This window comes from Pelecanus crispus, chromosome 26 (genome assembly GCF_030463565.1).
Source record: "Pelecanus crispus isolate bPelCri1 chromosome 26, bPelCri1.pri, whole genome shotgun sequence".
Taxonomy (NCBI): domain Eukaryota; kingdom Metazoa; phylum Chordata; class Aves; order Pelecaniformes; family Pelecanidae; genus Pelecanus; species Pelecanus crispus.
This window is the reverse complement of record NC_134668.1, coordinates 485090-508523: the sequence shown is the minus strand read 5'-3', so window position 1 is coordinate 508523 and position 23434 is coordinate 485090. Positions and strand designations below refer to the sequence as shown.

The window sequence follows — 23434 nt, the reverse complement described above, 5'->3', positions numbered from 1 at the left end:
ATCACCAACGCTGGAGACATCTGTGCTTCTTGTACCACCACAGCAGGATACAGTATTGTGAGCAGGAAGAGCTCCAATGTCAAACTCGTGTCCTCTACAACCTCCTACAGGTCAAAAGACTAAAAAACCAACAAGCATTGAAAGGAGGGTCCTCACTCCACCAGTTCATATCAGCAGCAGCCTGTTAGCAGCACACACAGAACACACATGAGGGATTTTAAAGCTTTCACATTGCTTATTCCCTGCAACATTCACTACTGGTATGAAACTTGCTCTTTTCATTACTTTATGCTATAGTTTTACAAATCGACTCTTCCCAAAGTTCGCCTGTTCCTTCTGGGTTGTGTAGGTCTAGCAAAGCCTGCGCAGCAATACTATTTTAACTAGGCAGTGCACAGTGAGCACAGCCTATGTATTAAGAAACCACTTACCTGGGTTGAAAACACTAACCGATATAAGTTTCTGCTCTTCCAGTGTATGGACATGATTGCAAAGAAAAGTTAAACATCAAAGGGAGCAGAGGAGTCTTACCTAGGACACCTGATTCCTCTATGATGCTTGTTGTTTGCCTTTATGTTGTTTTTTCCTCTATTTTTCCCCAATAAACTGACACAGCAAATCTGAGATCACATGATATAGCTCTGCTTTTCAGAGTTACAAAACACACATTAACGAGACAATTAAAAAAAAACCAAACCAAACCCAAACTCAAATCAAGGCTGAGGCCATCTCTCATTAGAGTCTCCAAGAGATGCACTGGCTTTTGGAAAATGTGGGGTGCAGAGCTGGTCCATGGGAACAGGGAGGTGGGTGAGGAGATCAGGTCACAACACATCTCACCTGCCATGCTCCTCCCATGTCCATCACTCAGTTAACATCGTACCCCTGGACCTAATCCCCTAAAACCAGCATGAAAGAGGGGGGAAACTCCCTGGGGGCTGAAAATCACTGTGGTATGACAGACCTGCTAAAAGTCATTACAGCCAGACTGCATGAATGCTGCTGGGATGTGAGAGATCATGAGAACAGGAACAAAACCAGGGGATATTTTACTGCTCTGAAGAGGAAGGAAGAGGAGGAATTCTCCCATCAAAACGTTTTTCTGAAACAAAACTTTTTTTTAATTGAGATTTTTCCATTAAAAAAAAATGTAGCACCAAAATGTCTCACTCCCAACATGCTTAACCTGATTTGAACTATTTGGCTTAATTGAGCTAGCTCAAAACATTTTGGGGTTTTTTTTGAGTCAGTTCAACAACATATTCAACTGCCTTTTCCTGTTGCATTGGAGAAACTGCAGCTTTGTTACTGTCCCTCTCTTCTTTTGGGTCAAGCTCCCTGCAAGCCCAGCCTCCTGCAACCCCTGTCCTCAGATTTCTGTCCAAAAGTTCTGTACAGTTGTCTCATCAAATGCAGAAAGCATTTCCTAGGATGACAATGCGGAAAGAAGAGATGCAGCCAGAGAGCCCTAAAATACAACTACAGTCTGGAGCAACATGGTCTGACACATGAGGATTGAGGACAATCACAAGCTACAGGCTTGGGGAAGAGCTGGGAGCTGCCTGGCCGAAAAGGACCTGGGGGTGTTGGCCGACAGCGGCTGAACATGAGCCAGCAGTGTGCCCAGGTGGCCAAGAAGGCCAACAGCATCCTGGCTTGTGTCAGGGGCAGTGTGGCCAGCAGGAGCAGGGCAGGGATCGTGCCCCTGTGCTCGGCACTGGTGAGGCTGCACCTCGAATCCTGTGTCCAGTTTTGGGCCCCTCAATACAAGAAACACATTGAGGTGCTGGGGCGTGTCCAGGGAAGGGCAGCGGAGCTGGGGAAGGGTCTGGAGCACAGGGCTGGTGGGGAGCGGCTGAGGGAGCTGGGGGTGTTCAGCCTGGAGAGAGGAGGCTGAGGGGAGACCTGATCGCTCTCTACAACTGCCTGACAGGAGGGGGCAGGGAGGTGGGGGTTGGTCTCTTCTCCCACGTAGTTAGCGATAGGATGAGAGGAAATGGGCTCAAGCTGCGCCCGAGGAGATTTAGATTGGATATTAGGAAAAATTTCTTCACGGACAGGGTAGTCAAGAATTGGACCAGGCTGCCCACAGAGGTGGTGGAGTCACCATCCCTGGAAGCGTTCAAAAACATTGGTAGACGTGGCACTTGGGGACATGGTTTAGTCTAGTCTACCCTTAATTGGTTTAGTGTGGACTTGGTAATGTTAGGTGGATGATCTTAAAGGTCTTTTGCAACCTAAACGATTCTATGATTCTATTAACTCTAGATCTTCTCATGCCTCATTCCCCTAAGGATGTCTGTGAGCCCTGGAGCCGAAGTGTCCAAGAGCTCCCAGATCCATACAGCAAAGCTGGTAATTTTGGCTTACAGTTGTAACCAACCACTGAATAGGGAAGGGGAAAGAAATGCAGTAAACAAAACAAAATCATTAGTTTGAAACTTCTACCCTGCCCCTACAAAACATGCTGCCCTCCCACACAGCGACGCGGGCGCCGACGCTATCCCTGTCTTTCCAAGGACCTGGACACACATGCATGTGAACAGCAAAGCCAGGAAGAGTCCAAGCCCTGACGCTGCAATGAGGGCACTTGCCCAACGTAGGAGGCGAAGGACCAAGCCTGGCCCTGCCCCAAACCAGGTGGGAACCCAACCTTCAAGTTGAGGGATGAGGGGAGGAGGAGACGCCCGTTTCCTGAGGATTTGGCCCGTAAGAGCGGCTGCAAAAGCTACCATGTTCCAAGCATCAGTTTCAATTTCAACTAATCGGGAGTTCCCTCAAAATATATTATCATGTTGGAAAACACTCATATCAGCAACCTACAGAAAAATCACCTTGAGAAATAGATTTGGCCCCACAGATGTTTCCCTGGCATTAAAACACATTGCTTTTTATAGGCAGAACCAACAAAACATGGTCATTTACCACTAACCTGCCTGCAAGACTTTGTTCATTAATTCTCAGTGAATTCACATTTATTACTGATAGTTTTTATTTAACAGCAGGTTGAATCACATTCTCCTTCAAAGCTCTTACTGGCAAGCTGAGGTACCAGCAAAACTTAAAGATCTCCTTTGACAGAAAAGCATTTTACATTTTCAAAGGCTCAGCTCCACTTCATCTAACCTTTAAAAAGGGGAACGTGCAATTTTTACCATGTCCCTGAAAACAAGTCACCCAGCACAACTCCACTAACTTTTGTTGCTACTGCACAACACCTAAATATGACCCCTCTGACTTAACAGCATTCTTCAAACCTTTATGGGGCAAATATGCTGCTGCTTTCTCTGCTGGTAAGCACAATATATGCTAAGTAGTTCACATTCTTTGCATCATAAACATTTTGTGGAAGTTTCATGCAGCCTCGCCCCACTTTCCACACAAATAAAAGGAAGAAGGTGCTCCACTGTGGTCAGAGGGAACTGCACCCTGGAATCTGCTCCCAGCACGTCGCCTGCACCAGTCCTTCTCCCACCAGCAACCATGTCCTGCTGCTTCTACAGCATCAGCTCCGGCCATGCCATCAGGAATTTCAGCTCTGCAGCTCTTCCCAGGAATCGATGTAGTTTCAGCACTGCCTCGTGTCACTGGGGTGGTGGCATGGGCTACTGTGGTTTGGGTTACTTCAGCAGCAGAAGTCTGGATGGTGCGGCATTCTCCAGGCCCAGAACAGCTGTTGGAAGATGTCCTCCTCCCAGACGTGGATATGGCTTTGGTGCAGCTGGCATGGGGTTCAGCTACAGAGGTGCTGGCTTTCGCTACAGGGTTCATGGAGTCTCCAGGCCATGCACCATCATGCCCATCACCATCACCAAGCAACTGCTCCAACCGCTCAGAATGGAACTCGATCCCAGCACGCAAACGGTGAAGTACCAAGAGAAGGAGCAGATCAAGACCCTGAACAACAAATTTGCTTCTTTCATTGACAAGGTGAGCTGGGAACCCCTCCTCAGCTCCAATTTGCAGGCACTAGAGTCCAAGCGAGGTGCCTAGCATGGAAAGGGCATGAAATCCTTGTAAGACAAACTCATTTCAGGCATTGAGGGCAACAACTTGCATAAGGGTACCAGTTGAGCACCGAGGTGTTTATCAGCCACTGGGGAAGCTTCAGTGTGTGGGCACTATTGATCTGATCTCTAGGCCTGACTGCAGGGTGGGAACAAGCTAAAATCAGTTTCATCAGCCTTCCAGTTCCTTCCCGTTCCTCTCTGCACATCCCCAATCTATTGCAAATCGCTCCTTTCTAAAAGTGCTTACATTTTTGTGCATTTCCACATGGGTGGCCCAGAAACAGCCTATGCACAAAAGCACACTGGATTAGGAAACACTGCATTCACATGTACCAAGAGCAGGAACACACATTTCATTGCTGTTGCATGGACACTGGCTCTCACAAGCCCTTAATCCTTGTCTTGTTTCCTATTTTACTTTCTGGGATTCAGGTTCGACTCCTGGAACAGCAGAACAAGGTGCTGGGGACCAAGTGGAGCTTTCTGCAGGGTCAAAACCACTGCAAGAATACCATCATGCCCATGTTAGAGGCTTATGTTGGTAACTTGAAGAAGCAGCTGGAAGCACTGGGGTGCAAGAGAGCCCAGTTAGAAACAGATCTGAAAGCTGCACAGCAGGTTTTGGAAACCAACAAGAAAATGTAAGTAAAAAACAGAGAAATGTGAGTGCAGGGCTCAAAATGTTATTTGAGACTTGTAAACAGGCAGAGACCATGAACTTTTCGTGGTAGTAAATGGTTCCCAGAGAACTAGTAGGTAGATTGAGATATCTACCAGGATCTCAGGATATAAAATAAAATCCCAGTTTACAGAGAGATGGAGGAAACAGAGGATGTCCCTCTTCCAGGTTCTCTTTCTCTCCTTCCTAATTCAAGGAATTAACATTTAGAAATGTTCAGCAGCTATTTGCTGTTGCAGAGGTCAAATGAAAATACTTCTGCTGAAAATTTGTGAAGACACAGAAACCTCTCTGAAAACATGTTTGCTTTCCCATGGGCTACGAAACAAGACCAAAGCATCCCAAAACATTGTTTGGGGAGAAGGAAAAAAAATGAGGAGTTTCACTTCTTGAAAGAAGGCCTGCAGAAACCCAAACAAAGGTGTAATTGCGCTGAACTCAAACAAAATCTCCCATTTTCCCACACAGGTACAAGGACGAATGCAGCCAGCGGACGTGCACCGAGAGCGAGTTTATTGCCCTGAAGAAGGTGAGCAAGGGGCTGTTTGAACTCTCCTCTCCAGGTTCAGGTCTTTGGGGTGCATGCAGTGATTTATTTCCCAAAAGCAGCACACAAAACAAGTACAAGCAGGAGCTGGTGCTTGGGTTTGCTTGAACTCCAATCAGCGGCAACTGTGTAATTGGGAGCTGGCGCATGGTCACGGTACCAGCACTGAAAGTCCCTCACCCCAAGGGTAGCCCTGAGTCTGCTCTCGCTAACAAACTTCCTTCTTCTATCCCCAACGCGTCTCCAGGACGCGGACTGTTTTTTCTTAAACAAAGAAGAGCTGGAGGCCAAGGTGGAAAGCCTGAAAGAAGAGCTTGAATTCCTGAGAATGTTCTATGAAGAGGTAAGAAGCCTCCCTACTGCTCCACCCATCATTTGCACTTCCCAGCCGGATTTTGAAGTTGGTTATCCCAAAGGACAGGAAGAGGGGGTAACGCAGGGCAGTGGTCATCACTTGCAGTGAATGGTGAGACTTGGCAACTCATCTCTGCTTGGTCACTGCAAAGGGGGACAGAGGTGCACAGTGCGGGTGACACATCAGCTTGGGGCTGGACCTGGAGCACAGCAGGACCAGCACCTCTCTGACCAGCTCAACCCCATGTCACCACCAGGAAATTCACCAGCTGCGGGCCCAGATCTCAGATACTTTGGTGGTCATGCAGATGGACGATAGCCGAGATCTTGACTTGGATGGCATCACTGCGGACGTCAAGGCTCAGTACCAGGACATTGCCCGCAGGAGCTGGGCAGAAACGCAGGCCTCGTATGAAAGCAAGGTGAGAAAACCTGGCAGAGGGAGGGTTTGGGTGCAGTTTCTCTCTTCAGACCAACTTCAGACCCAGAGAAACACCCCCTACTCTCCTGATGTGCCCTGATTTAACTCAAAGCGTGTGTTTTTGGGATATGCAATGATGTCTTTTGCGCTTTTTTAGCTTGAGGAGCTGCAAGTCACTGCAGGCAGAAATGCTGACAGCCTGCGAAAGACAAAAAACAAGACAGCTGAGCTGACACGGATAGTCCAGAGACTGAACAGAGAAGTTGGGATCGCCAAGAACCAGGTGAGCACAGCCGGGTCTGGCTGTTTCAGCAAGGCAGAGTGTGAATTACTGTTCCTGCAAGCTCCCACAACTAAATGAAATGGTGCTGTAGCACCTTGCAAAGGGTGTTCGTGGGCTGGGACTCTGCTGCTCCAACTAGGGCTGCATTAAAGCCCGACTCATGCAGCACCTGAAGGCAGATGTGGTTACAGCATCCCATTCCCTGCGAGCAACAAGAAGGAGCAATGAAACTGCACATCCAGCTCCCTCAAACACCTGCCAGACTGCATGTCCCTCTTACTGCAGTGCTGAATGCACAACCAGACTTCAGACACGTCTCTTGATAATGCATTATGTTTGAAGATAGCAAGAGACAGGTAAGACCGACCATGTCTCGATCCTTGCAGCGCTGCAAGCTGGAAGCCACCGTGGCCGACGCTGAGCAGCGTGGGGAAACAGCCGCCAAGGATGCAAGGCACAAACTCTCTGAGCTGGAGACAGCCCTGCAGCAGACCAAGGCAGACCTCACCCAGCAGCTCCACAAGTACCAGGAGCTCATGAATGTCAAGCTGGCCCTGGACACTGAGATCGTCACCTACAGGAAGCTGCTGGAAGGAGAGGAGAGCAGGTGAGTGACAGACCCCTAGTTGCACAAGCTACTTTAGATGCATGTGTTGAAAGGAAGAACAGCTGGCCAGTGCTGGTTTGGAGCTGCCATGCTGCAAGTCATCTACGCAGTCCTGATGCAGATCAGTTCTTCCTATCGGTCCTAATAGACCTCGACCAGTGCAAACCCACCCAAACGGCCAGTCCTACTGCCTCCAAACAGCAATAGATAGGCTAGAGAGGGTCAGGCTCACATTTGAGCCTAAAGGGCTTTGCATTTGAAGATAGATTGATAATGTGCAACCTCTTCCCATTCTCTACAGGCTCTGTGCAAAAGAAGGCTCCCCTGTCAACATCTGTAAGTTGGCATATTCACCTTTTATCAAAGTCTGGCATCTTCTGCCTTTTCTCCAGGGAATTCCCTAAGCTGAAACTCACCTTTGCTCTGCCTTTTACAGCTGTCTGCCATTCGCAGGGAGGTCTCACCTATGGCCCAGAGCCTGCCTTTGCAAGTGCCCACGCGTCAGCCAACAGAAACGCGTGCTGGATGAGCAGCGTGGGGGTCTGCGGCACAGCAGTGAGCTGCAGTGGTGGTGTTAGCAGCAGGAGCACGAGGAGCTCCCACATGAAGGTGGTGTCCATGGCCAAGACAGCCAGGAGCAACATGTAAAGAGCTGTAGATAAATGGCAAGGCTGGGAGCAAAGCGACACACACGCTTTTCTGCCAACACACAGCAACAGCCAGGCCAGAGCCGGATTGTGTGCACCCAGCTCCCCCAGGCTGCACACCCATTTTCCGTGAATGACGATACAAAAAGCGAAGAGGGCTTTTCTATGGTGAAGACTTTTGCTATTTCTGCTAGGGAATCTAGGAGCAAGAAGGGCTAAAATCCCCCTCATCACTCCCATTGTACAGTTAAAACAAGATGCCTTTGGTGTAGTCCCCTGGTCTTTCCACTCCTACAGATTCAAGGACTAAAATGAAGCGTGAGAGAGCGTACCTTCTACCTAACAGCATTTTCATTAGACCTTTATCTGGCCCAGTTGTCTTAGCAGCTCCCACCCTGGATCAACCTAGTTTTATCAACCAGCCTTTTAGATCACACATACATCTCTGGCATGAGCAGAACTCACCCCAAATTGCCTAGCTTGCAGATTCCCTACATATTGCATCGATTTCATTGATTATCTGCCCCAAAGGATAGATTTCAAGGGCTGTTGCTGTTTGAAGGCAGTTTGCTTATGTACTTGCATTATTTGTTTTGAAACTGATCCTCAACTTTCCTTTTCCTTCTGGATTTTTAATGGTCTGCTCATCTGTTGCCATAAATGTCTTCATAACTGAAGAGTCTGGGGGCCAGAGTCCTTTGTCAGGTATGAAAGGGACCGATCCACTGATGCATCTGGCCCTAGGACACAAAGTTCCTCTGTGATCTTGTTCAAGGGATCCAGACTCAACCTTAAACACATGGGACCAGCATCAATTGCCTTCCCAGTTGTCCAGTATCAAGCACACTGAACTGCTAGTGTAAGTACATTAACCCTATTTGGGAAGAAAAAGAGGAAGCAGGGATTTATTTCTAATGACCTTATATTTTGTCAGCAGCTTTCATCCTAGTTTTAGTCTTGCATCTCCAATAAATTGACATAGCAACTCAGTTACCTTCATTCGACACCTTCATTTGGGGAAAGGAGGGTTAATTCTTGTCTCTGCTCCAGGATCTCAATGCTAAAGCTTACAGGGGTCTAAACCAGGCACAGGCCAAGCCCTCCATCCACTGGGAGCTCTTCCTTCCTAACCCAGACACTGCACCTCAGTGGTCTCCCACAATATCCAAAGCATCTGTTCTCCATGCACGTGAGCAGCTATGCAAGGAGAGGGGTTATAACCTCCCTCCAGAGCACCACTGAGTTGGGAGTACAGCTCTCTTCTTCCTCACTCCTGCACACGAGGAGCAGGATCCATTCCACCCAGTGCTGAGTGTTTATGACACAGCTGGCTGCCAGCAAGGCACGAGAAACAGGTGCTTCCCAGGTTAGATGTCTTCATTAGGACAGGGTGGAGCCCCAAATGATTTTTTTCCCCCAGGAAAAACAAACAAACAAAAACATTTAGAGGGCACTGACTAAGCAAAGCTACTCTAGCAATTTGCATAAAGCTAACTGAAAATTTTTATTACTATCATTGATTGCTAAATCCCCTTAAAACCATCACTGATTGCCTTGAGTTGCCTAAGAACTCCTCAAAGCCATATACGAGGAGCTGCTGGACTGTTTCACACTCCCTTGTCCTTCCTCCCATCCTGGCACCAGACCAGGTCCTGCTCAGCTCCCCAGCAGGGCACAGCTTCATGGCAGCGACCCCCTGGGCAAAGCACCCCACTCCCAGCCCACACTGCACACCTCTGCCCAGGCTGTGGCTGCTCCAGTGCAGGAGCACAAAGTGCCACCACCTCCAGCAAGAGGCTGGAGGACCTCTTTCCATCTCTGCTCTATGGGGTGTTGCCCTTTATAACCTCATCAAGCCAATTAGGCTTCCCATCAAGCTAATTAGGCTTCCCAGGTGGAAGCCTTCCCAGGATCGGAGCTGTCTCCCCCCCCCCCACACCTTGCTCCTCCCTGCCCAGTGGGAGCTGGGGACTCAGCTCAGCCCATACTGGTTTCGTGCCATTTAATTCCTTTGAAACACAAGATGAAAATCAAAATCAACCTCAGAGCAGGGTTTTGGCTTGGTAGTTACTGAAAAACTGACAGAAACTAAGGCAAATGCAGCTTAAATACCAGGGAACTGAAGAAAGTTCCCCAACACCTGCAGCTGCCTTTTCAGGCCTGGTTGCATCCAACTCCTCACCCTTCCTCTGCCTCAGTTTCCCTACAGAGAAGAACAGAACTTACCTCCTTTGTAAAACACTCTGACATCTGTGGACAGAACGTTGCCAATGACCAGAGTCCTGTTATCACAATAACACACGGCCAACCTCGCATCCCAGGGTTTGCAGCTGGTGGTACAGCAGTGCCACAGGGTAGGTGGGCAGAGCAAAGCGACCGCGTCCTGCGATGCAGCCCAGAAGGAAACAGCGCGGTGGTCCAGCAGGAACACAGCATTCAGCTGGGGCACTTAACTGGAGAGAGAAAAATCAGGACAGCTCACTAGGAGGGGAGAAGTACAGAGGCCAAGAGCAAGCAGAGATAGAACAAACACTCAAAGAAGTATTTGCTTAAAGTATTAGATTAAAAAATGTATTATAAAGTATACTTAATTATTGCGCATTTTACCCTGCAGAGAGCAAGAGGCAGAAGCTGAAGTGCTCTGAGCTGAGGCAGGGATAGCTGGGCTTTACACCTGCACAGAAACCGGCAACATTGTAAGAAGGAAACAAAGCAATTTCACTGCTTTTATGAGCTGAGGAAGCAGCAAGATTTCCTTGTACAGTTGGCTTGGAGAGAGAAAATACAACTGACCACCCAGATGAAATCAGCTGCGCACCTCTAATGCCCGTGAGTAAAGCGCATGCATAGAATCATAGAATCACAGAATCGTTTAGGTTGGAAAAGACCTTCAAGACCATCCAGTCCAACCATTAACCTACGCTACCAAGTCCACTCTAAACCAATCAAGGGTAGACGAGACTGAACCATGTCCCAAAGTGCCACATGGAGCAACCTCCCCGGCCATTAACATGCTCACGCCAGGGCAGAGCTATTAAGATGTTTAACTGACATGGCAATAACTAAGGGCTTTGAGAGTTTCAGTTATGGAGTTGTACTGTGGAAGGTGGAAAATACACAGCTGAGTATAGAAAGACGGATGTGCTCCTGACTGTGTAGTATTACCTGCCTAAATCATAACCTGAGGGACAACGGGGCTGGGAGGGATGTCTTGGCCATACCCTGCCCCAAAGCGTGGACAGAATAGTGTCCCTGAGGCGTCACCAGATGGGTCAAAAGACTTGTCCATTCGAGGAGGAATTGCCCTCTGCAATTGTCTTTGCTCTCTCCTGGGCTCCATCGTTCCCTCAACGCACATTTTGCAAAGCTAAACGACCTCCAGCTTCACCTTTGAGCCCAAATTTGCGCCTCTTCCACAAACCACAGCAGCTTGCCCGGTCACCCCGACGCCCAGACCAGGCACATTTCTGGCTCTGCACCAACACGAGCATCCTTTGTCTATGTATGATTTTACCCACATTTCAGATACTTGTCCTCCTTCTTTGTCACTGCTGCAAAACAGAGGCCAAAAAATGCTGCTTTGTGGATCGTTTGATGGCTTTTTCTACCTTTTAATACCTCTGAGACCTGCTTACTCCCATCATCATCCTTTTTTGCCTCTATTCTCTCCAGCAGTGACATCCTGCCCACCAGTACGGGAAGCTCAGCTGCCACTCAGAAGAGCAGTGGGAGGCAAAGTCTGGCACTCAGGAGGCTCAGCCCAAGTGGCAGAGATGGGTGATGGCTCTGCCTGCCGAAGAGCAAGCGTCAGCGTTGAAGGCAGCTCCCACGCTGCTCAGTCTGGCAGCAGTAGTGCTCTGTGGTGGACGGCTCTGGAGTGGGTGGGTGCTGGGTTTCTCTGGGTCACGTCTGTCTGTCTTCTCTAGAAGTGCAAAAATCTCCCCTGTTGCAAAGCTGCTTCTGAAGCTGAATTATTTCTCCTGAATCCAACTTGCAGAAATTGCAGTCAACAAGACACTCTGAATACGCCTGCTTTTATGCTAATTCAGGGCACTTTGCCTTCATAATATCAGCATCCCCTCTGAAGCAGAGAGATTAAATTTCAACCAGTTCCATTTATGACCCCAGACTGTGCCAAGACCGGACCCAAAGAATGAGCACAAAGCACATCTGTCTCCATGGTCTCACAAAGATACTTCACGGTGTTTCCCAAAGTGTGCAGATCCCCTTTTCCCCTACGTTGTTCTGTGAATGTGGAAAAGCTGCAGCCACACAGACTGCACGTGCCCCTGCAGTGCTGGAAGCCTGATATGCAAAAAATCAAGAAGCAGCGGTGGAACCCTGCTAATCCCTTGTAATGCTGACAGAGACCCACAGTTCCTCACTAAGTATCACAAAGCCACACAAATGACAGCAAACAGTGGCACCCCCTGCCAAAAACATCTGGGCAATGTCTTTCTTTGAGCTTTTTGTTTCAATTTACTTCGGGGATTTTTTTTCATTTTGATTTTTTGGCTATGACATAAAAGCGATGAGCTGGGTGTGCTGGGCCGCTGATAACATGGCTCTGCTGGGCACCCTGCATTCCTCCCCTCCCTGCCATTAGTGCCGCACGTGTAGTAAAACCACACACGGGCTCAGCACTGTGCTTGCTCAGTCACAAGGTGCTGGGCCGTGCTGGGCATGGGAGCGATGGGGTCCCGGTAGTGCACAGGTGGGTAAAGCATCCTTCAAGGCCCTGGCAGCCTCGTCGCTATCCTCATCCTGGAGGAAACAGCTTTTCTCAGTGACTACAAAATCTCTGCCTGACCCCATCCCCACTGGGGTGATGCCTTCTGCAACAGCAGCTCCAGCAAGCACTCCACGCGTCTGCGCCGTGGCCCTACCGGAGGGGTGGGAGCAAGCACAAATCACCCTGGGGTGAGCCCTTCTCACCCCGCGCTGCCCCAAAAGGAGCAGGAACAAGTTGTCCTCATGCAGCAAGGCCCAGATTGACCTCTCCAAGCTTTGGCCATCTGCAAGAGAGGTGCCTGTCTCCTCCAATATTTAGCTCCTCTCAGATCTTTAGATCAGATCTTCAGTGGAAGAAGATGGTGCTCGGAGAGGGAATGGTCTCAAGTCCTGATCAGGGGCTGGGCTGAAGCCAAGTGCTTGAACAAAACCAGTCCCATCACTCCATGCCCAGACTCGGTGCAAAGCAGGTGGGTAAAATTCACCCAGGAATGAAAGACTCTGCAGGCAGCGAAACCTAAATCCTGGCCCTGACCACCGCGTGGCACTGCTCCAGGGGACACAGCCAGGAGCAGGCTCCGGAGGCAGGGGGAAGGTGATAACACTGGATGTCTTCCAGAGCTCCTGAGCATCCAGGGCAGCACAGACAAGGAACTCAGCTGGGACTGAAGAAGCACGCAACAGGGAAACTTTATTAATGGCCTCGTGACAAAGTCTCAGATCACAAAGGTATAACACGTCAACCAAAGATACACTGCTAGGACATGGCTGAGCATGCAATACAACAATTCTGTGCCGTTTCTTTGAGTTATTTATCTAACAGTTCTTCCTACTGCAGTAACGACCTGGCATGTTTAAGTTGAAGACACATGTTGGCAGGAACAAGTAGTTATTGTAATGATGCATCAACAAAACACGCTTTTTCCCTAGCTGTAGTAAAGACACCAGATATCACTAGATACACTTTGAAATATAGGGTGGTAAACAGAGACACCAAGGATAGGGAATGTTATCTCCCATTTTAGTGTGCTACTTATAATTTTAAGCAACTTCATATCCCTTAAGCTTTGGGATTCTTTTAAGGAGAGAGAATGGGTGGGGGAGCTCTTTATGAGTTACTTTGCTGTAAAGGACCTGAAAGTAAATCTGTCTGCATTGCCTTCGGTAAGAAATCAGCTTCATTCAGAGGAGAATTGCTGAATTCCATTTCTGAGCCCACTTCCAAAGAAAATAAGGAGAAACCCAAACCAGCTTCACTGTTTTCTTCTTGGTATACTTTAAGAAAACAAACCCAGGCAGAAATCTTAACAAGGGTTGGCATTTTCTGAGGAGCCTAAGGGAACAGAGTCTTCCAAATCATATTAAGAGAGAGATAATCTTCTGGTCTCTTTTGCAAAACCACAGCAGAAATGCTGAATAGTTTGCCACTCAAACGATTGCTTTGCCCTTCAAAGGGTGAAATCCAGCCCTGAGCAGGGGCTACCAAGCACACAAGTAACAAAAGCGTTATACCGCCTGCTTCACTGGATAAATTTCACCCTACAGGCTTGAACCTGCTCTCAGTGGAATGGTTCCCACTGAGTTCAACAGTGCAGGATCAAGCCTTAGGCGTGATGTGGCAGGGTCAGGTACTCTGGTATGTCTTACTCCAATTCATTCATCACTGCAGAAATTTTGCAGCCAATTTGTCCTATAAAAGGCAACAAAACTTTTCTTTCTATGGTTTCCCTCCTCCCATGTAACGGGTACTGCTGATGTCCGTTCCTGTAGTTACTTCCTGAGGCTTCTCCTGCTGGACGAGGTTGTGGTGATGGTGTAGGATTTGGAGCTACCTCCAGAGGATAAGCCAAGCGCCCCGCTGCCCATGCCTGCTCCCAGGCTAAGGCCTCCTCCGATTCCTCCTCCCAGAAATCCACTGGAACTGGCATAGCCACCTCCACTGCTGGAGCTGACCACGGCTGTGGCACAGAGAGAAGCAAACCAAACATGAGCGCCAGGGAACTTCGAACCCAGTTTGGCAACCTCACAAAAAGGGCATTTTTAAATTGCAGCAACCGGATGAAAACTCTCTACCATCTCCTGCAAAACCCAGGGCCCAGGATACTAATCTCTTGTTACATTTTGGCCCAGAGCGTTTATTCTCTGTGCTAAGCCAGGTGCATGTGAGGGTTGAGCAGCCCATCTCCTTCCCCATCACTCTGGTCTGGCTCAGGACCCCCTGCAGCATGGAGAAGCCCATCCATAAACACATTCAGCGAATCTCTTGGTGCACCTAAGAGGCTGTGGCATGTGGTTCACCAGCTATCAGCAGCAATTAAGTGGATGAAAAGTAGAGCCACTGGTTTAGAGCTGTAGACAGTGTCTCCGAGACACCAGCATCTGTCCGATGTCCAGGCAAGGTGAGTATGCAATGCTTCCCAAGCTGGAAAGACACCCTCTAACGTCACCTTTGCACTAACTTCCAACCCAGGCCGTGCCTTTTCTCATTAGTACATTTTTCTCCATACAAAAATGGGAGGAAAGAAAGATTGATATTCCTCCAAGTTAAATTTCATACAGATGAGTTAGGGCTGAAGTCTGCCATGGAGCCAACAGCACCATCAAATTCTGTCTCGGGGGGCTCGTATTTAAGAAGGGGGCTAACTGGCTTGCAGAAGCTAAGGCAGGGCACTATGAGGCTCCTGCACGCAGACCTAGCTGGTCCCCACCTGCATTTTCTGTAGGCATATGGCTATGTGTAGCTATTATAAATTATTAAATCAACTCACAGATGTTGACGTTGCCAACTCCGTCACCAGCCAACCTGTTGGAGAAGAAAAACACAAAGGCAAAAAGGAAGAGGATGGGTTAGACTCTTTATTACTCAGTGTTCCCCCAGGGCCTCAGCGCTGAGGACGAAGACAATGGCAGTGAGTTATTACTGCTGTTGTAAATAATTCAGACAAGATAAGTGTGCCATCCAGCGCTTTGTTCTGGCCCTACATTTACATGCTCTCTTATCACCTGGGGGCAGCTGAAAGACCACAGAGGCTCTGTCCTAATTCCATGGGGATTTAAGCCACTTGGAAATTTTCTGCCACAGTATGGAACATATGACGGAAAACAACTTTTTCTTCTTTGCATATTTTCACCAAAAGTATCAAATATTCCCCAGGACTTGCCAGTTTGTCGCTTCAGCCAAAGCATTTTCAGGACCAAAAGTTAGTTTAAAATGCAAGGTTTTCTCTTCTGTATTTCCTTGCAGAAATTGGAATTGGGCCCTCAACACTTCCCCATGCAAAGGGAACAAAGGGCTGGACCCTTCCTCATGTAAAACCCACAGGCTGCACCCACCTGCTCTCCTCGCCCTCCAGCAGCTTCCTGTAGGTCGCAATCTCGATGTCCAGGGCCAGCTTGACATTCATGAGCTCCTGGTACTCGCGGAGCTGCCGGGCCATGTCCTGCTTCGCCTTGTGCAGAGCTGCCTCCAGCTCCTCCAGCTTTGCCTGGGCATCTTTGACAGCCAACTCACCACGTTCCTCAGCTTCAGCAATGGCTGCCTCCAGCTTGACACGCTGCAGGGACGGAGCAGGGTATGTCAGTGTGCATCTCTCCTCCTTGGTGGAGGACACTACTGCCCATGGACTTCTGACATCTACTGGCCAAACCATCTCTGTGTATCCGCAGAGCCCTGGAGCCATCTGCTCAACTTAGATCCCCAGAAGTTCATGCCTACATATTTTTTTGGGCACTGGATGGAGATCAGCCTGCAAAGGAAGCTCATCTCATCCCAAGATACGTTCTTCCGAAAGGCAGTCCTATTCCTCTCCACTGGCTACATTCTCGGAAGACTTTCTTCAGGTGATCCTCAGCTTCTCAGCCCACCCACACTGCACACAGCAGCACAACACTTAGGGTTAATGCAAGCTCAGGTTTTCTCTCCTATTATGCCCCAGAGCTTGTTCAGAGCCAGTTGGTCTCCAGCAAGCTTTGATGTGAGGCAAGCGTCGACTCGAGCAGACCTGCTGTTAACAAACAACGCAGAGCTACCCCAAAAGCATCCCTGTGGGGCCACATCACGCTGGCAGTCTAATGCACCCTCAGCTGTGCCCCCCCTCCCCGTACCTCCAAAAAAGCCCCATGTTTGGCAGGAAGGGCTCACAATGAGCACATGTGCTTTATACTCTCATTCATTATTCAAGGGAGCTGCACTGGGTCAGCTCTTTGCTTGTAAGTGTCTGTTGAAGCCTCCCTGCCCTGAAACCAAATAAATACAAGTGGATGAATCACAATGGCTTATCTCCAGCTTTGTGCACCCTGGTTATTCACAGCCAGTTTTCAGCCCTGAACATGGTCTGAACCACTCACTGGTCTGGCTTTCACCACCCATTTGATAAAGCGGTAACAGCCCCTGGAGAAAGCAAACAGAACTCCCATACAGCTGAAAAATTTCTATGTGCCCAAACATGGTGTTCCCTTCTGCAAAAAGGGAGTGGACAAAGATCCCAGAAGCAAGAGGGTACAAGGAATGTGTGTGGCTGGGAGGGAGGCCACACGCAGCTTTGCCCTTTGGAAACAGCTCTGCATCACTCCCCTTCTGTGCTCCTAGGTCACTGGCGGACTTCTTCTCGCCTATAGTTCAGCTGCCTCTCAGCCTTCAACTGCTCACAACAGTTTCTCCCTCCAGCAGGACATCTTTTGACACGAGCATTGCAGCCACCCCCAAACTGCTTCTACGGATGTTGCGTTATACCCAGATCCCTGGCACACTTGCTGCTGCTAAATCCACTGCTCTGCAGTAGGAGAACAAGGGCAGCTCCTCACCTGGGCCTTAGCACTTTCGATTTCACCCTGCAGCCTCTGGATCATTCGGTTTATCTCCGAGATCTCATTCTTCGTGTTGCGCAGGTCATCTCCATGTTTCCCAGCAGTGGCCTGCAGTGCCTCATACTGTGACATAAAACAGTATAAGAGAAAAGGATGGGGTCAGGCTGGCAGTCAATCAGCTGGCTAAAATCTCTCCCACTCATGACACACAGGATACGTGGGCTAACAGAAGCCTTTATCTCTCCCATAACTCACCTTGCTTTGATACCAGGACTCGGCCTCCACCCGGCTCCTGTTGGCAATCTCCTCATACTGTGCTTTGACCTCTGCAATGATGCTGTCCAGGTTCAGGTTTCGACTGTTATCCATAGACAGCACCACAGAGGTGTCAGAGATCTGGGCCTGCAGCTCATGAAGTTCCTGCCAGTTCCATTAAAAACAATACCATTAATCACTGACTTTTAAGGGCCTCTCTTTTGGAAGCCAATTAAAGAGAGAATCTGAGAAGAAAAGGGAAAGGGAGGTAGATAAAAAGAATTCAATCAAAACATTCATTAATTAGAAGAAACCAACTGAATCACAACCTTGCAAAGTACAAAGTAACAAACAATAGAAGAAATGGAGCTACTTCTTATCACTCACATTTTGACAGCAAGGTTAGTTTACCCCACTCCTGAGATAAGAACCAGCATGAAATGCTACTCCAAGAAGCTTGAGCATTGGCTTCACAACAAAGCGAGGGCCAAATTCCACCGCCTCACCCAAGGATGCAACGTGTCCAGTTCAATCAAACTCTTATCTTGCAAATAATGGGTAAGATAAAGGCATCTGGGACAAGGAGCTTTACTTTCTTTCTTTCACACAGCACACAAACACATAAGCACTGCAGCACTGGCTATAATACACTGGTTTTCCTCGTTTTCACACTAACAGCATCAAAAAAACAATGCATGCCCCAGCTACATTTGCAATAAATCCATCTCACATCCCAGATAGGGAGAAATCACTGTGACAATTCACAGGATGTGCACTTTACTTGCAGGCTTATTTCGGCTTATGCAAGGGAAGACTCCATGTCTCCATCACCCTTCTTGGCTCTGGAAACGGCACATTAATTTTCTCAGACACCATTCGCTGTTCTTCACCCACTGGTGGTGCTACACTGCAGCAGCCACAAGAAGCAGAAAGGACCTTACCGCTTCATAGAGAGACCTCAGGAAGTTAATCTCATCCGTCAGCGCATCCACCTTGGCCTCCAGCTCCACTTTGTTCATGTAGGCAGCATCCACATCCTAAAAAAGAGTGATAATCCATTGAGATTGCAATAGCTTTGATCACTAAGTCCACCCAGCCTTTGAGAGCTTCAAAAGCAGCCATGAGCCCATCAAGTTCCCCAAGCTGTTCACTCTCCATGACCGCCTGCCCAATGACCCACCGTGTCCTAAAAATTGTCTACCGGTGTACTAAATGTTGCTAGTGTGCAGGAACCCGTATGTTCTGTAGGGCCCCCTGGACCTGTGTTTGCAAACCCACTGTCAGCTTGGACAGTAAGGGAAGGCCTTAGGAAATGTCCCAAAGAAAGATATAGCCATAATCTATGACATCCATGGGATCTGGCACTCCTTCCCAGCTTCCTATAGAGATTTCAGTGCCTACACTGAGGCAGCCTTTAGCCAGAAATGAGAGCTGTAATTCTTCACCCGCAGTCTCTAGGCACAGCTGTAGCAAAAAGAGTGTAGGGCCAAAAGGGCGAGAAGGTCTGCAAACATATACGATCAGTCCCAGCTAGTATCCATGGCACTCACCTTCTTGAGCATCACAAACTCGTTCTCTGCTGTCGTGCGCTTGTTGATTTCGTCTTCATATCTGCCAGAAAAAAAGGGATTGGTGTGAAGTTAGAGCCTGGATAAAAAATGAAAAAATGTCACAGTCAAGAGTTACCCCGATTCCCTTCTCTCTCCCTCCATTTCTCTCTTTGTGAGCCACCCTGGCAAAGCCTATGACTTCCCCAGGCAAGCCAGCCACAGGCAGAGGTTTGCTGCACCACTGCAGCATGTGTATCATTTGCACAAGAGGCACCAGCTGTATGCCACAGTTCCAGGGTACTGTTTGGACAAGCTGATGCCTGAAAGCTGTTCTGGTCCACGCTGCCATGACCACTAACCTGGAAAGCATTTCTCACCCATGCTTTCCCACATTCATCAAAATTCACTGCACTTAAGAAGATTTCTGCTCCTTATCCTCAGTCATGGACAGCTGCAGGATGGCAGTCTGTGTCCTGAGGCTCGCAGCTTTTTCACTTGCCCCTTGAGAGAGCAAATACAAATACAGAAGAGATGCAAGCAGATTCAACAAATTCCTCTATGATGATCAAAGCACCTGATAATGCTACTTTCACTGTGCACTTCCTTATTACAGACATTTGAGAACATTTTGCAGGTGTCAATCACATGCCACTGTCCCGGTAAGAGCTGAATATAGTTGTTCACATTCTGCACAAAGTGGCTATGCTTCAAAGTCACACAAACTTCTAATATTGGCTACATCCCTTCCTTAGGTGTTCACCCTTAGATGTAATGAGCTAGATCCTCAGCAGATAAAAATCACGCTCCACTGACTTTATGGGAGTTCACTGATTTGTACCATTTTCAAGCCTGAACCTCAGAGCCTGCCTTACACCATTCTACATAAGCCAACCTGTTGAAACAAACTGCAAGAACGTGCTATATGAATCCTGAAAGTCATCCAAGGAACAGAGCAGGAACCACTTTCTCTGGCTGTTTCACAATTGCCGTTGCCAAAGTTAGAACACTGCTCTGTTTATTTACACAGTCCCTTCATGGCTAGCGCTGTAATTTGCCTTCCAAAGCGTGAGCTACTTCACTTTCAACAGCCTGCATGTACCTCCCCTTCTGCTCCGCTCTGGAAGCTTGCCCATCCACACTGGCATAAACGGACGTTGTGCCTTTCGAGGTCAACAAACTGCATCCGTTGCTGTTGCAGGTAATATATGACCTGGAAATTACGTGATCGTGCTGTGCACACACAGCCTGCAGCGCAGAATGGATAATCAGAGACAGGTAAAAAGACTGAATTATTCTCGAATGGTTTGTCAAATTCCTCAGGAAAGCTCCACCAAGCTGGTCAACAAACGGAGAAATCATTCAGTATTCTCCATTAACTCCCGAGGCACCTCAGGAAGCCCAGTGCACTATTACACTTTGGCATGCTCTGCACCAAGCCACGTGGACAGCGTGAACAGTCTGCTCCTACCCTTGCTCACTTCGAACCGCACCCTTAGTCAATGCAGTTACTGAGTGAGGGACTGAATCTCATCCCCTGGAGCCTCGTGCATATAAATCTCCTCCCCTACTCCAGATGTAAACTGAGAATTACTGTGTAAATTGGACAAATGAAAAAGAGGCAACAGACACATAAAGGGCTAGTCATGTTTTAGGTATTCTACTTAGAAGAGATTTTCTTCATATAAATGGGGAGAAGCAGGTTCTGAACTCCAGTTACTACATTCTCACTCCCTCCGCTGCACTAGCATCTTAGGCTCCTAATTCCTGCTTCCCTTCTCTTAACACATATAGGGTTTGGGTTTACATGGACCAGTAAGCTGGAGGAATAAATATGCACCTGTGCACCCCGCATTCATGTGACACGCAACTAAAATGAGGGCTATAATTCCTCTGGGTGCAAACCATCTCTTTGCTGCTGCCTTGCAGAGATGCAAAATACAACTGTGGACCACAGAATAGAAATAACCTAGCAGGGCTGGGGGAAATATCATCACCATGCACCTCCTTGGGAATCACTGGCTATTGACTTTCCGTAAACACACCATGGGGATTATCAGATCTGTTTGTTTTCAGTTTCTGCTTGATCCAGTTTGCCAGCTCCCTCTTTTCTTTCTTTCCTTTTTTAATTAAAGGCATTCCCTATACAGCTGGGTTGGGCACAGGCTGGGACAAAGGCTACTTTCTTCATGGGACTCCTCCCAGGCGACACGATTTGGACTGAAAGTCACTTCAAAATTGCAGGTCACCTGCTCGATTACCTACCCACAAAACAAACAGCAGTTCACCCACGGCCTGCCAACCTGCTGAGCTCCCAAGGGGTTCCTACAGACCTGAACGGGCACATCCAACCCAAAGCCATCCCTGAGGAGGCCCCAAAGCAAAGCCAAGAGGATGGAGCCACTGAAGACCACGTGGGAACAAGATGCCAGGAACAACAAGTGATCCGGGCAAGAAGAATCTGGGCAGCTTCCTTGGACTAGACACCTAACTCATGGTTAGAAAAAAATCTCCCTCCCTAGCAGAAAAGCTGGGGACATCTCTGCCAATCTACTGACCAACCAGCCAGCTCAACTACACTGTTAGATGGGAAGATTATACGTTACTTGGTCTTGAAATCCTCGACAAGATCCTGCATGTTCTTCAGTTCGCCCTCCAAACGCCCTTTGTCATTCAACAACCCATCCAGCTGACGTCGCAGGTTGTTGATGTATGCCTCAAACATAGGAGCAATGTTACTCCGGGCAGTCTTCTGGTCCTGAAGGAGGCTCCATTTGGTCTCCAGAATTTTGTTTTGCTGCTCCAGGAACCGGACCTGGAAAGCAACCAAGGGGTCATTTGTGAAAGTGGGAGGAAGGGGGGGCTGACACTACAGAGTTTCGATCCTGGGGGGAAAGACAGGCTGTGGATGGTATCTGAGGAATTTAAATTACTCATAGGAAGCACCTAAACTCTGGAGGGTGATAAAGACAGGCTGCCCAGAGAGGTGGTGGAGTCCCCATCCCTGAAAGTGTTCAAAAAACAGGCAGATGTGGCACTTCGGGACATGGTTTAGTCTGGTCTACCCTTGATTGGTTTAGAGTGGACTTGGTAGTGTAGGTTAATGGTTGGACTGGATTATCTTAAAGGGCTTTTCCAACCTAAACGATTCTATGATTCTAAGACCAGGAGGGAGCACTGCTACTCTGGAGCTTGGCTTATGACTTTAAGGCTTTGTATGAATTAAAGATAAGCAGATTCTGCTTGCCTGACACTTGACAGAAGCCATCCACAGACCTCAAAGTCAGCCAATTACTCAAACTCCAGGTCTGGATTCCTTGCATTTTGAGGATGCCAGAGCTGAAGTTTACATAGGATCAATTAGCGCAAGACAGTAAAGCAACAGAGGTACAGAGCAGTAGAGCAGTGCAAACAAACACAGCAAGCCCTGACTTACGTCAAGATCTGTTCTACGGGGACAATTCCCATCCAAGAGGCCCCCTCCTCCCTGAATTTGGTGGTGGTGTGCTTGGGTGCAGAGTTGATCTTTAAAGCCTGCACCCACATTATCTGCAATACCAGCTAAATAAAGGGAGTACAAAGCTGCCCTAAGTAAAGGGCAAAACCCTTTACTGACAGCAAGGCAAGCAGGGCTTTAATAAGAGTTATTGGATTGCAGTAGGCAAATCACACCATGCTCTTGAGGACCTGATCCTGACTCCATTTGTGAATCTCCCACTAGGTAAAGCGAGCTTTGTGTCAGACCTGCTTTTAAACAGTGTCCACAGAGCTATCAGTCTTTTCAACACCTCACCTTGTCAATGAAGGAGGCGAATCTGTTGTTGAGTGTCTTGATTTGCTCCTTCTCCTCCTTGCGCACCTGCTGGATGTTGGGGTCAATCTCCAGATTCATGGGCGTCAGGAGGCTCTGGTTGATGGTGACCTCCTGAATGCCCCCGGGGCTGAGCACCCCACCGAATCCCATGCCTCCATAGCCGTATCCAGAGCGAACGCTGTAGGAGCTGCCACCTCCGAGGGAGATCCGCTTGTTGGCAGAGCCGAGGTTGTAGAGGCTGGAGCTGCCAAAGCCACCTGCCCTGCTTAAGCCCGCACCCCCTCCTAGTCCACGGGTTGAGGAGACGGTGCTGACCCGCAGTTGGCTGATCCCTGGGACGGCCACAGAGCGAGAGCTGAAACTCACAGACCGGGACATGGCTGCTCCGAGGAGGTTTTCAGTATCCCCCACCTTCAAAAGCTCAGGGAAGCTGTGCTGGAGACCACGGAAGTGAGCGAGTTCTCCTGACTGCTTCTCCTTTTATCCGTTAGAAAAGCTGGGCTTGGCCCAAGGGCAAAAGAGGGATCATTTTACTGCCTGGGAGAGCTGGGTGTGCCTGGCTGCCTTCCCACCCTCCATCAACCTGCTGAATTCGAGCAGGTGAGAAGGGAAGGGCCAGAGAAGGGTGAGGACACACCTGGTGCCCTGTCCCTGTGCTCAGACCTGGCTTTGTTCTGCACCTCCCTTTGTCTGTGCCACATGTGCAGCTGAGGGATGTGCAGCATGGGCTCTC

At 48.6% G+C, this 23434-nt stretch overlaps 2 protein-coding genes across 2 annotated transcripts; one reads left to right on the top strand and one right to left on the bottom strand.

The window, feature by feature from the left end:
• Positions 1 to 3483: 3483 nt before the first annotated feature.
• On the top strand, positions 3484 to 7549 carry LOC104030666 (keratin, type II cytoskeletal 7). The gene is made up of 9 exons (XM_009482429.2): positions 3484 to 3930; positions 4443 to 4651; positions 5158 to 5218; positions 5484 to 5579; positions 5848 to 6012; positions 6169 to 6294; positions 6681 to 6901; positions 7203 to 7237; positions 7338 to 7549. Exons 1-9 carry the CDS (start codon positions 3484 to 3486, stop codon positions 7547 to 7549), a joined length of 1572 nt encoding a protein of 523 aa, XP_009480704.2.
• Positions 7550 to 14049: 6500 nt separating this feature from the next.
• On the bottom strand, positions 14050 to 23079 carry LOC104030664 (keratin, type II cytoskeletal cochleal). Its single transcript, XM_009482427.2, has 9 exons — positions 22681 to 23079; positions 21494 to 21702; positions 18891 to 18951; positions 18282 to 18377; positions 17341 to 17505; positions 17083 to 17208; positions 15613 to 15833; positions 15048 to 15082; positions 14050 to 14237 (listed from the first exon to the last, which is right to left on the bottom strand). Exons 1-9 carry the CDS (start codon positions 23077 to 23079, stop codon positions 14050 to 14052), a joined length of 1500 nt encoding a protein of 499 aa, XP_009480702.2.
• Positions 23080 to 23434: the final 355 nt, after the last annotated feature.